This window comes from Cupressus sempervirens, chromosome 1 (genome assembly GCF_028749045.1).
Source record: "Cupressus sempervirens isolate cs-2001-9-10 chromosome 1, ASM2874904v1, whole genome shotgun sequence".
NCBI classification, from domain to species: Eukaryota; Viridiplantae; Streptophyta; class Pinopsida; order Cupressales; family Cupressaceae; genus Cupressus; species Cupressus sempervirens.
The window spans coordinates 613,777,752-613,791,221 of record NC_143118.1 but is presented as its reverse complement, the minus strand read 5'-3'; the positions used below and the strand labels follow the sequence as shown (position 1 = coordinate 613,791,221).

General features: G+C 33.9%; 1 protein-coding gene across 1 annotated transcript in view; it reads left to right on the top strand.

Annotated features, from left to right (window-relative positions):
• LOC149579405 (haloacid dehalogenase-like hydrolase family protein) overlaps positions 1-6,933 on the top strand; it is a 114,440-nt gene extending 107,507 nt beyond the window's left edge. Inside the window, exon 12 of the mRNA XM_089832524.1 lies at positions 6,470-6,933. Within this exon, the coding sequence (XP_089688650.1) occupies positions 6,470-6,561 (92 nt within the window). The 3' untranslated portion in view covers positions 6,562-6,933. The remainder of the gene's footprint in view (positions 1-6,469) is intronic.
• Positions 6,934-13,470: the final 6,537 nt, after the last annotated feature.

The window sequence follows — 13,470 nt, the reverse complement described above, 5'->3', positions numbered from 1 at the left end:
TCATATGAGATATTATAGTTGAGAATATATATGTTCAATAACATGTAATGTGTTTTGTATAGAATATTGTGTAATATGATAGTTACATAAATTATTATTTATTTGTATATACGTATTTATATATATAAATTCATTCGAAAATGATATTTGATAATTCGATTCATTATGAGAGTATAAAAGGTAAAGGTGAAGTTTAGTATTATGTTATGAATAAATTTAAGTATTATGTTATCTTAGTTTTTTTATTGAAAATATAAAATAAAGAGTTATGTTACAATTATTTATGTTATATTGTTAGTAATAGGCATGAGTTAAATTACTAACATCTTGATTAATCTCAACATTCTATTAGAGCTATTTGCCTTGATCTTCTCCGAGAATGTTATTGTAGGAAAAGGGAGAATGATTTCAGAGTCAGAGGGAGTTTGACACTTCTTCAAAGGTAAAGGATCTCAGAAGATTGATGTTTAGAGGAAGTCTAACACATTCGTCTGAAGGAGCAAATAGAGGATATGGTTCAGTCAACCTTTGGTGATCTAGATCATATTGATTTAGAGGGAGTAAACCATGTTGAGATGGATTCTCCAATGATCAATAAATTGTAGTAGTTAAGAGGATTGTGATTCATGAATATACATTGTGACTACGTGATTTTAAGGGGCCTACCCCCTTGTGTACATCATGAAGAAGTGACGACTTCTAAATGATGTCACTTGTATTTGCAAATGTTATTGAAAGATGACAATTCTATGATAACTTGATTTTCTATTATGATGGATATTTTACGATGTCTATGTAAATCATGATAGATTATACCTTTCATGGTGGATGTTTATATGGTAAGCATTATGAAAATGCGTGTGCACATACCTTATAAACATTTTTTGAGTATATGGTGAATGTTATGCAAATTGATGTTCTAGAGGCCATTACATAGAGTACGTGGTAAATATCATACAACTTGATGTTCTGGAGGCCATTACTCATAGTACTTGGTGAATATCTTGCATCTTGACATTCTGAAGACCATTACTCAAAGAGTATTTGGTGAATATCATACGTTAATATTTTGTAGACCAATACTCAAATGTGATATCAAAATGGTGAATATCATATGTTGATATTCTGCAGACCATTATCTTATTGAGTACATGGTGAGTATCAAGTGTTGATACTCTGGAGACCATTACTCAAAGTATTCGATGAATATCATATATTTTGAAGATCAATACTCATGATATCAAATGTGATATTAAAATGTTAGATATCTTTTGATCAAAGATATCCTCAATCTTGCTGACTTGATATTAGTGTGTTTATCCTCCCTAGCTAAGAGGGAGTGTTGATGTTTGGTAGCTTTTGTCGGATAAACCTATTTATAAACTATATATGAGATATAATTTATATATATAAGTTTATTGTTATGTGATAATTTATATATATAAGTTTATTGTTATGTGATATATATATATATATATATATATATATAACAATGATTAAATTTTATTATATCAATTATCTAACTAATGAATAGACATGTCCCATGTCTCTTCATGGCTTGTTCTCAATTTAAATAAAAGACTGCTGCCATTTGGAAAACACATACCAAAGACAATGGCAGTGCTTAGTACATTTGCAGTGATCCTCAAAAACCAACAACATACTTAGTTTAGGGGAGCCAATAAACTGCATCTCTCTATCTGACTTCCTTCAACTCATGTGTGATTGATAATGGAATAAACACATATATGTAAACACATAATTAAGTGTTAACCCTTTTGCACTCAATAACTAGTAATGCATATAACAGAGTTGATTGTATATTGGCAGGTCAATGGCATCATTAACCATAATGGCATGTGGGCAGATCATTTGCATTATTATGTATTATTGCACATAGGCAGATTGAATGCATAAAATACTTAACTTCCTCACTGGTTCTTGGATGCAATGTCAACAGCTGTATATATATCTGAAAGTCTGATTTCTCATGTCATATTCATCTCTTAGATTGATCTCCTTCATCAAATGGAGTTCAATCTATTTCCTTAATGTCCGCAGTCATCTCTTAAAATCTGAATAATATTCTTTTATCGACGCTCCTTTAATAACTTTCCTTACTCATCTCCAACTTTCCTTACATGCGCATCATTCCCTTTTGCGATGGTCACAACCTTGAATGATCACCACCTTTTGAGAGAGTCACAACCTTTCTTAATTACCACTCTTTGAAAGAATCACAACACTTTATCACTGCCGCGCTTTGAAAGAGTCGTTTATTTCCTTCCTATTCCTTTCCTCTTACGTTAAGCCTTCTTGAATTCCTATGCTCTCCTCTTTCTTTATCTCCTTTCAAATGAATGCTCCTCCCTTTTATATTTTATGTTGAGGAAATCACAACTCTTCATTGCATATCACCTGACTTTTCATTAAACTTAATTAACTCACCATTATGTTATATTATATTATATTTTTATTTATTTTAATATTTTTATTTTATTTTTCTCTATTATAAAATCCTATTTCAGAAAAGGGAGATTACAAGAAACGATGGGAAATCCAAAAATGGTCAAGTACCATTTCATAGAAATCTCCTGATGGTAGGGCAGAGGATGCCTGAAATGCCACTATCATACAACCTCTGAAAAAGTGTCTTAGAGCATAGTTTAAGGACCTCTAAAAGATAAGGACTTTGCAAGACTTACTGGCAGACCTTGGCAATAGCTCAGAGTGGGAAGATGTGTATCAATGGTCTAGAAATATCTCTTGAAATATAGTGCACCCTTGCACTTAGATTTCTTGTCTTCAGGTAACTAAAAAGATTCATGTCGAACATAGATTGCTTAAAGCTTGGCAAAGGTATTATAATTGTATGGGTCTGAGAGGCTCCCTGCTTTATGGATGGGTTGGATGATGTGCTGTGATTGGGATGATTGAAAACCCAAACAAACCACCTCATTGAAAAGCTCGGCCAAAGGAGAGGCAAGTGGATCAACTCCAAATTTGAGGAGTACATGGGCAATGTATTATCATATCGGTCAATTATTCAGTTTTAACCTTTTAGGTTTTATCACAGTCGACTTACATGATTATCAAATACTTATATCTCTTCTATAACATACTCGCATTACTTTTATTTGTATCATTACAGCTCTGTCATATCCAGGATCTGTACATATGCAATACAAAAGTGCTCCCTATAATGTCTCCTGTCTATTTGAATCTTAAATTTTTACAAAATGAAGTGCTGACTCCAGATATTTATTACTATGTCACTCAGTAGATTTAGATTATTAGTTTTCTATTATTGTCAAAAATTCAAGTTCATTACAGTAAATATTGGCACAAGCATATTATTATTGCTGAAGCTTTGGGTAACCTTCTAAGATCTCACAAATATTTTTCATTCACTAGGAGTGCAAAGTTGTAGGCTTGTCATGTGGATACATGTTTGAAGCACATGATTATTTTGAGAGGTGGCGGGGGGGTGAATCAGTATAATAACAACTTTGTCAATTTAAAACTTTTATCCACACAAGTAACTTAAAATAACTTTAAATGCTGAAATCAATAATTATGCTCATGAACACAATGACACAAAGATTTATGTGGAAACCCAATGCAGGAGAAAACCACAACAAATAAATGCTTTCTTATATAAACTGTTCTTTTACAATGTTTTGTAGGCTACGACTTACTAGAGACTCCAACCCCTATGTTTATGAGCACCGACTCAGTGGCTTGTCTTTGTGAGCACCAACCCACTGCACACAAACTGTTCTTCCACCTTGACATTGTTGCTTACTCATTTGGTGATGGATGCTTTCTTAGCACAATTAATCTTCTTCAAACTGATATGTATATCTGCTTTAAAACCACATTCATTTCTGCAAACATCTTCCTTTATTATTATTAGTAACAGAGCAGAATCTTTCTTATTGTTCTAACCCACATTTATACTATATATATAGGTATATGTGTAAATCTGAATATTTATATTCTTTATTCTCTTTTATATATATATATATATATATATATATATATATATATATATATATATGCCTCTTTTGTTTACTTCCTATGTTTGTCTTTTCTTCATATACTTTACCCTTTTTGATTTCAGTTGTCTTCTGAACTTTCACTTATTCTTTACTCCATTCGCTTTGTCAGCAATCTGCTCCATATCCTCTTTCTTCTTTAACTCTTTAATTTTATTCTTCTACATCATACTCTTCCTGCACTCAAATATTCTTCTTTAACATCTCATTCGACTTATGCTTTTTTCTTTAAAGATAACCTTCTTATATTCTTTTCTGCTGCTCACTTTCTTCTCACATTTTTATATCACTCTACCTTTTATATCTTCCATGCATACTTTTTGAAAGATTGTAAAAACTCTTGAATGTGGTTGTGTCTTTTTAATAATACTTTAGTATTTAAACACAACATATGTTTAGTTAATTTCATATTACCATGACTTAACAAGTTTATTTCTTTTGACATGGGAAACAATGGATTAACTTCGCTCCAAATTCAGATCGTTCCTTTCAAATGTATTCCACTCAGGTGTTAGTGTCTCTGGGTCAGACTTAGGATAGGTATAAATAATGTTGTCTCCACTCTTGCTTATTTTAAAATCTATAAACCTTTTTAAATTCTTAAATGCTGTTTATAGCCACCGATCCCTATTCTGATGTCGTGTTTTTCTCCATACAAAATGCTGATAATATTAATTTATTTCTAATGTTGTTTGACCATCATAGACTGAGGTTTTCGTCATAATCCTTTTTGCTGCTGTGAGGATTTTACTTGGCAGGACTTTGAATGACGTGTTTGGTCTGGTCACTATCGCTCAAACATCTCTTACGTATGCGATCCTTCCACATAGACCTGACGTGATTGTGTATTGAATCATCTTTAGTGCTTAGACTGGTCTTCTTCCTTCAACGTCACTATGAGACATTCTTCACATGTCATAATAATTGTAGTCCCCATGGTGTGTATGCTTTGAAGCATTAAGACTCCCGATGACTTCCCTTGCATTGACACGTAGAATCACTGCCACTTTTCTTTAATATGCTCGTTGCTTGACTTAACATTAGATCACCTCTTTTTGGAATTACTCATTCGAATCACACATTATATAAGACAAACTCATTCATCTTCCAAGCTTTCCGATACATGAATATTATATTTATTTGGAAGAAATCACTGCTTTATGTTTCCAGGGTTACTGTATAACTCCACATGCTCCAAGATTCACGACACCATTATATCGGGTTTGGTTGACTTGGATATCATATCATTTTTTGCATAGCAATGCATAGCAAAATCACTTTGCTGTCAAACTTCCTGTTATCTCTATCGAACTTATGAAGGAGCCGCCTGATTATAAAGTTGACCATTTGTCAAAATTCTAAACTCCTCTGCATAACTCATTGATATATATATATATGTGTGTGTGTGTGTGTGTTTATGTATTCTGTCCCTTTTTATACTTGGCTTCGTATGTATGAATAGACCTAAGAAATCATGTTCCCTTCTACCATATTAATTGGATCTGGTATTTGCCAAATAACTTGGCCTAAACATTGCTGTTATAAATATATTTCTGAAGATGTTATTACTGTATTTTGAATTTTCCTTATCTGGAGTGGTCGTTGTAGACATATCTCACTTCCTCTTATGTGTCATTCATACAATATTGTTTCCCTTTCATTTGTCTTCCTTTGAATGCTGTTTGCTACCTCATTCATTGTGTCACTTATTTTCTTTCAATTAAATCCCACAACTTATTGCTGATAATTGCCTTTCATCCATCTAGATTGTTTTTCTTCTGACTGAACATTTTATTGCGTAGATTTTTTTAATATGCTATTCCATAATTAAATCGTTCCTTTTCTGACTTTATTGTTCCTCTGTCTATACAATTATTGCCTTTTCTATATATATTCTCTATAAAATGCAATCTGCAGTATGATCGATTTCGTACTGTACCGTTTTGATTGACCGGTGGCTGGATCGCTGAGTCTCAATAAACAATTCTTTTATTTGTATTGTATTTGGCATCTTTGATAATCATCATCTATAATTGGATTTCATTACTTTGTTGTCTTCCATTAAATGCTCATTCTATCATGTAGTCATATAGTCATGGAGTCTTTTTATTATTCTTTATGTGCTATTGGCTGCTCTCTAAATTTGAAACTTGTTCATATATCATAGCTTTGGCTTCTTGTATTTTCAAACATTTGACATTGATGATGTTAACACTAGTAGTTTTGTACATGCCTATGAACTCCTTTGACATCAATGACAATACTTCCATCAATGTTAACCCATCCATTCTCATATTTTTATACTCTATATAAAAAATAATAGTTATTAGATAATATTTTATTCTAAAATTATTTCTGTAACAAAGTAATTCATTCCATGTTAATATCAAATGTTTTCTGCTTTGCTCCAGGTCTGCAAGTTGTTATTTCAGTGCGGCCAGGAAATGCTGCTCTTCCTCCTGATCATGGATTCCGTGTTGTAAACTCCTTGTTAGAAATCTAAGCAATGCAATTAGCTGAGCATTTTGTCCAGAGTTTTCACAACAGAAGTTCCTTCCTACTCTGGACTTACACTGTACTTTGTAAGTGTATTGTAGCTGTAAGCATTGTGCTTTTAAAATTATTTCATTCTATGATTCTGCAGGACTTGCCGGTGAATGTTACTCCAGCTATTGGTTCTAAAAATCCCTAATGTTTGAGGAATAACACTGCATCAAATTAGGCATGGTGGTTAGCATTTCTTCTGGCAGTGGACTATATGCAACATGCATTCAAAGAATGTGAAAACATTGGATTATCAAGGCCCAATGTAAAACTTGAAGAAGAATTCAGTTTCTAGTTAAAATGGGTATTGTTAGCAGTTTTGGCACTACAAGATTTTCAGTTTTTTCTGATCCAGCTTATTAACTGTAGTTGTTATCTCAGCTGACAACTTGATATATATTAGATTTGTAGTATATCCCATTGGGTATTTTCCCCAATTTCTTCACAAACAATTATCAGAATACAACAGATAATTTTATCCAATAAAAACCAGCATTTAACTAGCAAAAATACTTCAGAACTCATTGTTGCATTATAAGCCAGCAATACAATAACATAACATAGAAATTCAATCTTACAAACAGTAACAACAGTCAGATTGGAAATACATAGAAAAGAACTTGTAACTCCAATTGTGAACTCTGATGTGAATTCACCACTTGCTGATGTTGAACCGGTTTTGCGTCCAATTCACTACAAGAAGCCTGATGGGGTGGCGTCCTTAGGTTGTGAATATTGAAAGCAAAAGATTCTACTTTCTCAAAGAGAAATATGAAAACGATATCTAAAATCCAAGTCACCCAAATGAGTCCCCATTCCTTTTTTTAATGCATCCAGCTGTGACTACTCAACTTCCCTTTCCCTATGTCCTTGTCTTCTTGCCATTTTGTCTCCTATTAACCCACTTTTAATTTAAAATATATTTTAAAATAATTAGCACTCAACCCCGAAAAGTCATCTTTTAAAATATTTGATGAAGTGTTACTTGAAATTCTCTAATGTCCCAGGGGACATTACAAACTTGATGCAATCGGGCACTTCGGCATATGTTGGCTGGTAGATTCTGATACTCTTTTACCAAGGGGTAAGAACTGAGCTACATTTTGTATTTCACTCCGGCAGCTATCTACAATCGGTTATCTGGTAACACTTTCTTCAGCTGTCAATGAAAATGCAAAACAGGTCTCAGAAGTAGGGAATGCTTGCATACCATGAGAGCCTTATGAAATGCATGTACCCTCACTAATGGTATCTTTTAGGTTGTAAACTTTTCCAAAATCATTGTGATGCAATGAGAGAAGATTGGAAACTATGGCTGAAATCTCCGAGGTAGGCATGAGTGAAGGCCTATAAATTTTCTTGAGCACAAGACTGGAGTTTATGCATACTGGTTACATTTCTTTCTTTTTATTCTTTTCCCAGCTTAACCCTGACATTCTCTTCACAAGCCTTTTTTAAACTTTCAATATAGGTTTCTCAATCACTTTCTCTATACCATTTCTTTTCAAATTTGGTTTTTTGAGGTATGGACTAGAGGTCAAATACACCTATATAATGTCGTTATGGAAGATGCCTTTTGAATTTTGACTTGATTGATTATCTACTCTATATTTTTTTATATGGTGAATTACCTTACATATTAAAGTGTTGCCTAATATTATTTCATGGGTTGTTGTTATCTTTTGCAATCATTTTTGCTATGGTGCAAGATTCAATGTCACCCCCTCGTATTTTTAGGTGTCTACATTGGGGTCAAGTTTGGGATGACTTGGGGGCAATTGGGGTGAATGCAATTGAACCTTGGACCCAAGGGCTGCCCAAATAACAAAAATAAAATCTTTCTTATTAACAAATAAGTATCAAACACCTACTATTGCCCTCATTAATTAAGTTGTGAAAGTGCCATGCACCATGAAGGCTTATGTGGCTTGAAGGGACTTTCTTTGGGCTTAGTGGCATGTATTCAGTTATGATGCAGGTATTGTGGGAGTAGACATTGCTTATTGTGTTGAAAGGTGAATATTATTAAGTGGGTGCAGTAGTACATCTGCATAGACTCGACCAAAACTATGCTGACTTGACAACCAAACAATTGCTTGTCACAAACTCCTACAAGAACCCATCAACTCCACTGGGTCCCTACTTCAAGATGGTGCTACTTAATGGGATCTCGCATCACATATGCAACTTGATTAAAATGAGGAGGTGATGAGAAATTGGCATTGAACTCTTGAGTGTGCATACTTACACATTGGTGCACAACTTGCCAAAATCTCCTTGTTTGAGACAACTTCTGCATATGACATGGCTTGTGGAAGTGGTATTTTAACTAGTTCTGGTTCAAATGAAATTGAGCCAAATCTTGCCTTTGATTCTCTTAATGAAGAACAATGTGGAGATGATTGAATTCTAATTATAAGCTAAATTGTGTATTCACATTTATCAAATCATTGAATTGTGAATTTATTTCTTTCTTTTAGAAATTACGAAGTATTTAAATATTTTGTTTGATGGCAATTATGAGTATCATCGTATATATAATTTTAAAATATAGACACAAATCTTTACTAGCACCCAAGGAAATGAATGGTATATTGATTTATCCAAATATTGAACTTGTACTGGAACAAATCCCAAGATTGACAAATTCAACATTTACTCATAATTTTCCCCAATGTATCATGTATATCCCAAATAGAAATTGGGGGGGGGGTGTTGTTTTGCCTTGGTATCCCTTTGTAATCAGCTTTGTTTTGACTATAGAATAGTTATTGTTAGTATATTGAGTTTTAAAATATTTCTCCACAATATGTTCCTATGAAGTTATGGGGTTCATTTGTGGGTGGTAAGTTTATGAAATTATATGAGATTTTTGTTAGACATTCAGTTTTAAGATTCCACCTTGTTGCTATTGATTGCTTTCTCTTAAAAACATTTATGGTCGCATCTTATAGACATTAGAACTCTTATGAGGCATCACAAAGATGTTCTCAAATCTTCACTTTGATTTCCCTCCAATTATCTTTGGAAATTTATTCATATTTGCTTAAAATTCTGCATTAAATGCTTGCAAAAGCTTGCTCCATCATGTGTAACACCTTTTTATCGTAGATTACTTTGAAAAATGAAAATAAAAATAAAAATCTCATTCCTTTAGAATTTGAAGAATCGTTAATTATTTTTTCAAAATTCACTACTCTTTCGCTCCATTAAGGTACATAAACTGGAAGGATAAGACATGAATGAAATTCCCAAGGATACTTTCTTTATGATAACTTCAATTGGCATATAAATTGGTAAAATAATTTTTTTTTGTTCTTTACAAGCTCTCTTTAAAGTGCCAATGGACCCCTTCAAACCTTCAAACAACATTAAACACATTGTTTGCCTTTGAATTTTAAAATGAAAGTCGAGTATTATTTGATGAAGAGGCGGGGGCGGGGTGTGGGGGGTGAATCAATTATTCAATAATTAAAACATTTATCCTCTTTAAGAAAACTTAACCAAAGCAAACAACAACCATAAAGATGCACACAATAATTAGCCCAGATATGTTGACAAGGGAAACTCTTGATCAGAGGGAAAACTCCGGTGGGAATGATGCTCACAAGATGATGTACTAATATAAATATTCCTTGTTAGAGGATGGACCCTGTTAGGAGTCTATTACAACATTTAGTACAAAGAGTCCTTGTTAGGAGACTTTGAATCCTTGTTAGGAGATTCCAACCCTATTAGGAGTTGTGCCAACCCTGTTAAGAGTTGTGGAAGGCAGCTGAACCCACTGTCCAAATAGCTTCAGGATCAAATCAACAAACCCACTGTCCAATTGATCTCGGTACTATCCCTTTCAAAATAATAGATGTGTGACAATCTTTTGCTTCTTCCTCTGTCCAGTACATCAGACTTTTTCACCTTCAGATCATGCAATCAGATCTGGAACTCTGTAACCTTTAGGGTCACTTATATGCATTAGCAAATCACTTTGCTCTACTACTTCACAATTTGTAACTCTTCTTTGCTTCTCAATTTCAATCATGATATCTAATAGTTGGAAAACATCTTCCTTTATACCATGCTCAATAATAAATCCTTGAGTCGGCTTCATACTTCATTGCTATACATTAAGTAAATGAAATACACATTTAATTAATGCTGTCGGCTCACAGTTATACCCAATCTTTCACACGTGTGACTTCCATACCTGCGCACTCATTAACGTCATCAATAGTCAGTGTACTACCTCCAGTCAACTGTGCAACCCTTAACTTCAAACACAATGCTCTATATAGATCATACAACAGAAACTGTATCCCCAATACTCTTTTTCTACGTGATTCTCTGTAAATCATCAATATCTTCTATATGTTGTCAATTCAGGTTCTGCGCACTTGCCATGTGACAAAGGCAACGTCTATACAGCCACGAAAATGCACTTCCTTACGAAGGAGAGGATTAAGATTTTTTTTTGAAAAGTTAGAAAAAACAATGTAAAGGGAGTGCATTTTCGTGGCTGTATAGCCATGGGCTGTGACAAATACATGCTGTAGTATGTGCTGGTAACTGCGCATAAGCAAATACGCAATGTATTGGCCTTAATACAAAAATCACAGTTTGCTGTTCTATCAGTCTTTTACAAACTTATTACTATGTTGTCATCAATGACAAACATAGTTATAAATACATCATAACAATGTTCTGTAATACTCCCCCATAGCATCAACATACATGCTAACAATCTCCCCCTTTGGCATTGATGGCAACATAGATGAAAAACATCTAGTTTTAGAATACCAACAAGTCTCTTTATCAATTAGATCTTGCTAAATCCACAATTGCAACACTTTTCCCCCACAGTACAAGCTCTCTCTAATGTTTTTCATGTCACTCTCTACCCCATTGACATCAATGTCAAAGATAGTACATAAATGGTTCAATTGCTTGAACATACAATAATCTATTAGCATGACCACAATCTAGTCTGTTGCTTTACAACTTTTGCATATAACTTAATAAACAACACAAGTATCCAAAGACACTGTTGTATACCAATTATCAATTACCAAGAGTCCTTGTTGACTCTGTTCATCACAGACACTCTCCCATTGAGGAAGCATCAACATTCAGTCCAGTCTAACAATGGTGTTATGTACCTTGGATTGATGCACTTTTGCATCTTCTACTCTGAGCTAGGTAGGGGCATAACCCCAAGCATGCCTCTTAGGTACTCAAATGTATCCTTTGGTAAGGCCTTTGTGAAAATGTCTGCAATCTGTTCCTTAGTGTTGATGTATTCCAGTCTGATTTCTTTCTCTGCAACTTTCTCTTTCAACACATGATACTTTATGGCTATGTGCTTAGTTTTAGAATGCAAAACATGATTCTTAGACATGTTAACACACTAGTAAATTTAGCCCTAAATTTCAATGCGAAAAGGTCAAAATTGTGACTAGAGTAGGTTGAATAGATGACTAAACTTGTTGTCGATCGTTTTTAGTCGATTTTTCGATGTAGACATTTTGCGTCGAAATTTCAACTTCATAAAGGTAGAGTTACTGACGTGAATTTCATTGATTTCCTTAGTCCAACTTGAACTGTTATTTTCCCATTTGCAGATGTCGTCGATTGAAATTTTGATGTAAACCCCTTGACGTGTGACGACAAAAATGACCAACCTGTCGTCGAAATTGCAACCAACACCCCTTAATTTTCTATGCTGGTGCCATACATTTGATGTCAAAGGGAAGACGTGCGTTGAAATTGCGACCAACACCCCTTAATTTTCTACGCCGGTGCCATACATTCAACGTCAAAGGGAAGACATGTGCGTCAAAATTGCGACCAACATCTCTTAATTTTCTATGCCGGTGCCATACATTCGACGTCAAAGGGAAGACATGTGCGTCAAAATTGAGACCAACGCTAGGTAGAAATTTAGAGGACTTGTGCCAATAATTTTAAAAGCTTTGTTCTCATAGGAGCCTTCTAAACTGCACAAAATTTGATTCTAAAGCGTAATTGCTCGGTGCATGAGACTCAGGGTATCGTGCACATTTCTACCTCCACACCATTGTTTTGTTCATCACATGATTTATTTCATACAAAACAATGGGAAGGAGGAAGAAATGTGCACGATATCATGAGTCTCCATCGAGCAATTATGCTTTACAATCAAATTTTGTGCAGTTTAAAAGGCTCCTATGAGAGCAAAGCTTTTGCAATAATTGGCACAGACCGTCTAAATTTTGTTTCTTGAGACACCATTGCTTGTGAAGACTGCAGGGAAAAATAAAACTAGGAAAGAATTATTTATCAGGAATGAAAGCCAATAACATTAACTAATCTCTATTTTTCAAATAGATAAATGTGACAAAAAAAACTTATAGTTCCAATCACATCATCATAAGAGCGCATATATAACTATAACTATAACTATAACTATAGCTATAACTATGTCTAAAACCAACATAATTTACAAATATCCACAATTCAAATATTATCCCTTGATGTTTTCTTTAATGCAAAGTTTTAAGTCAACTATGTTATTGCCTTGGATGTAATACCAAACTGGCATTAGGCTAAACACTGCAGCAAGATTTACAAATGCAAGGAGAACTACCCAACCAAAGTAGAAAATGACATGAAAAGTTAACAATCTATCAATTGATACCTCTAGATGAAATATTTCTAGCAATTGAACTGTACGTTATAGAAACAAAAATTGCCTTAAAATTGACACCTCACCAGTTGTAGTTCATTTGCATCCGTAATGACTTCACAAAAGTTGAAAGCTTACGATTTGTTAAGAACACAAAAGGCACTCGTAGTTTAGCTGCATCAATAAAAGTTTAGTAGTTCAGTTGCACGG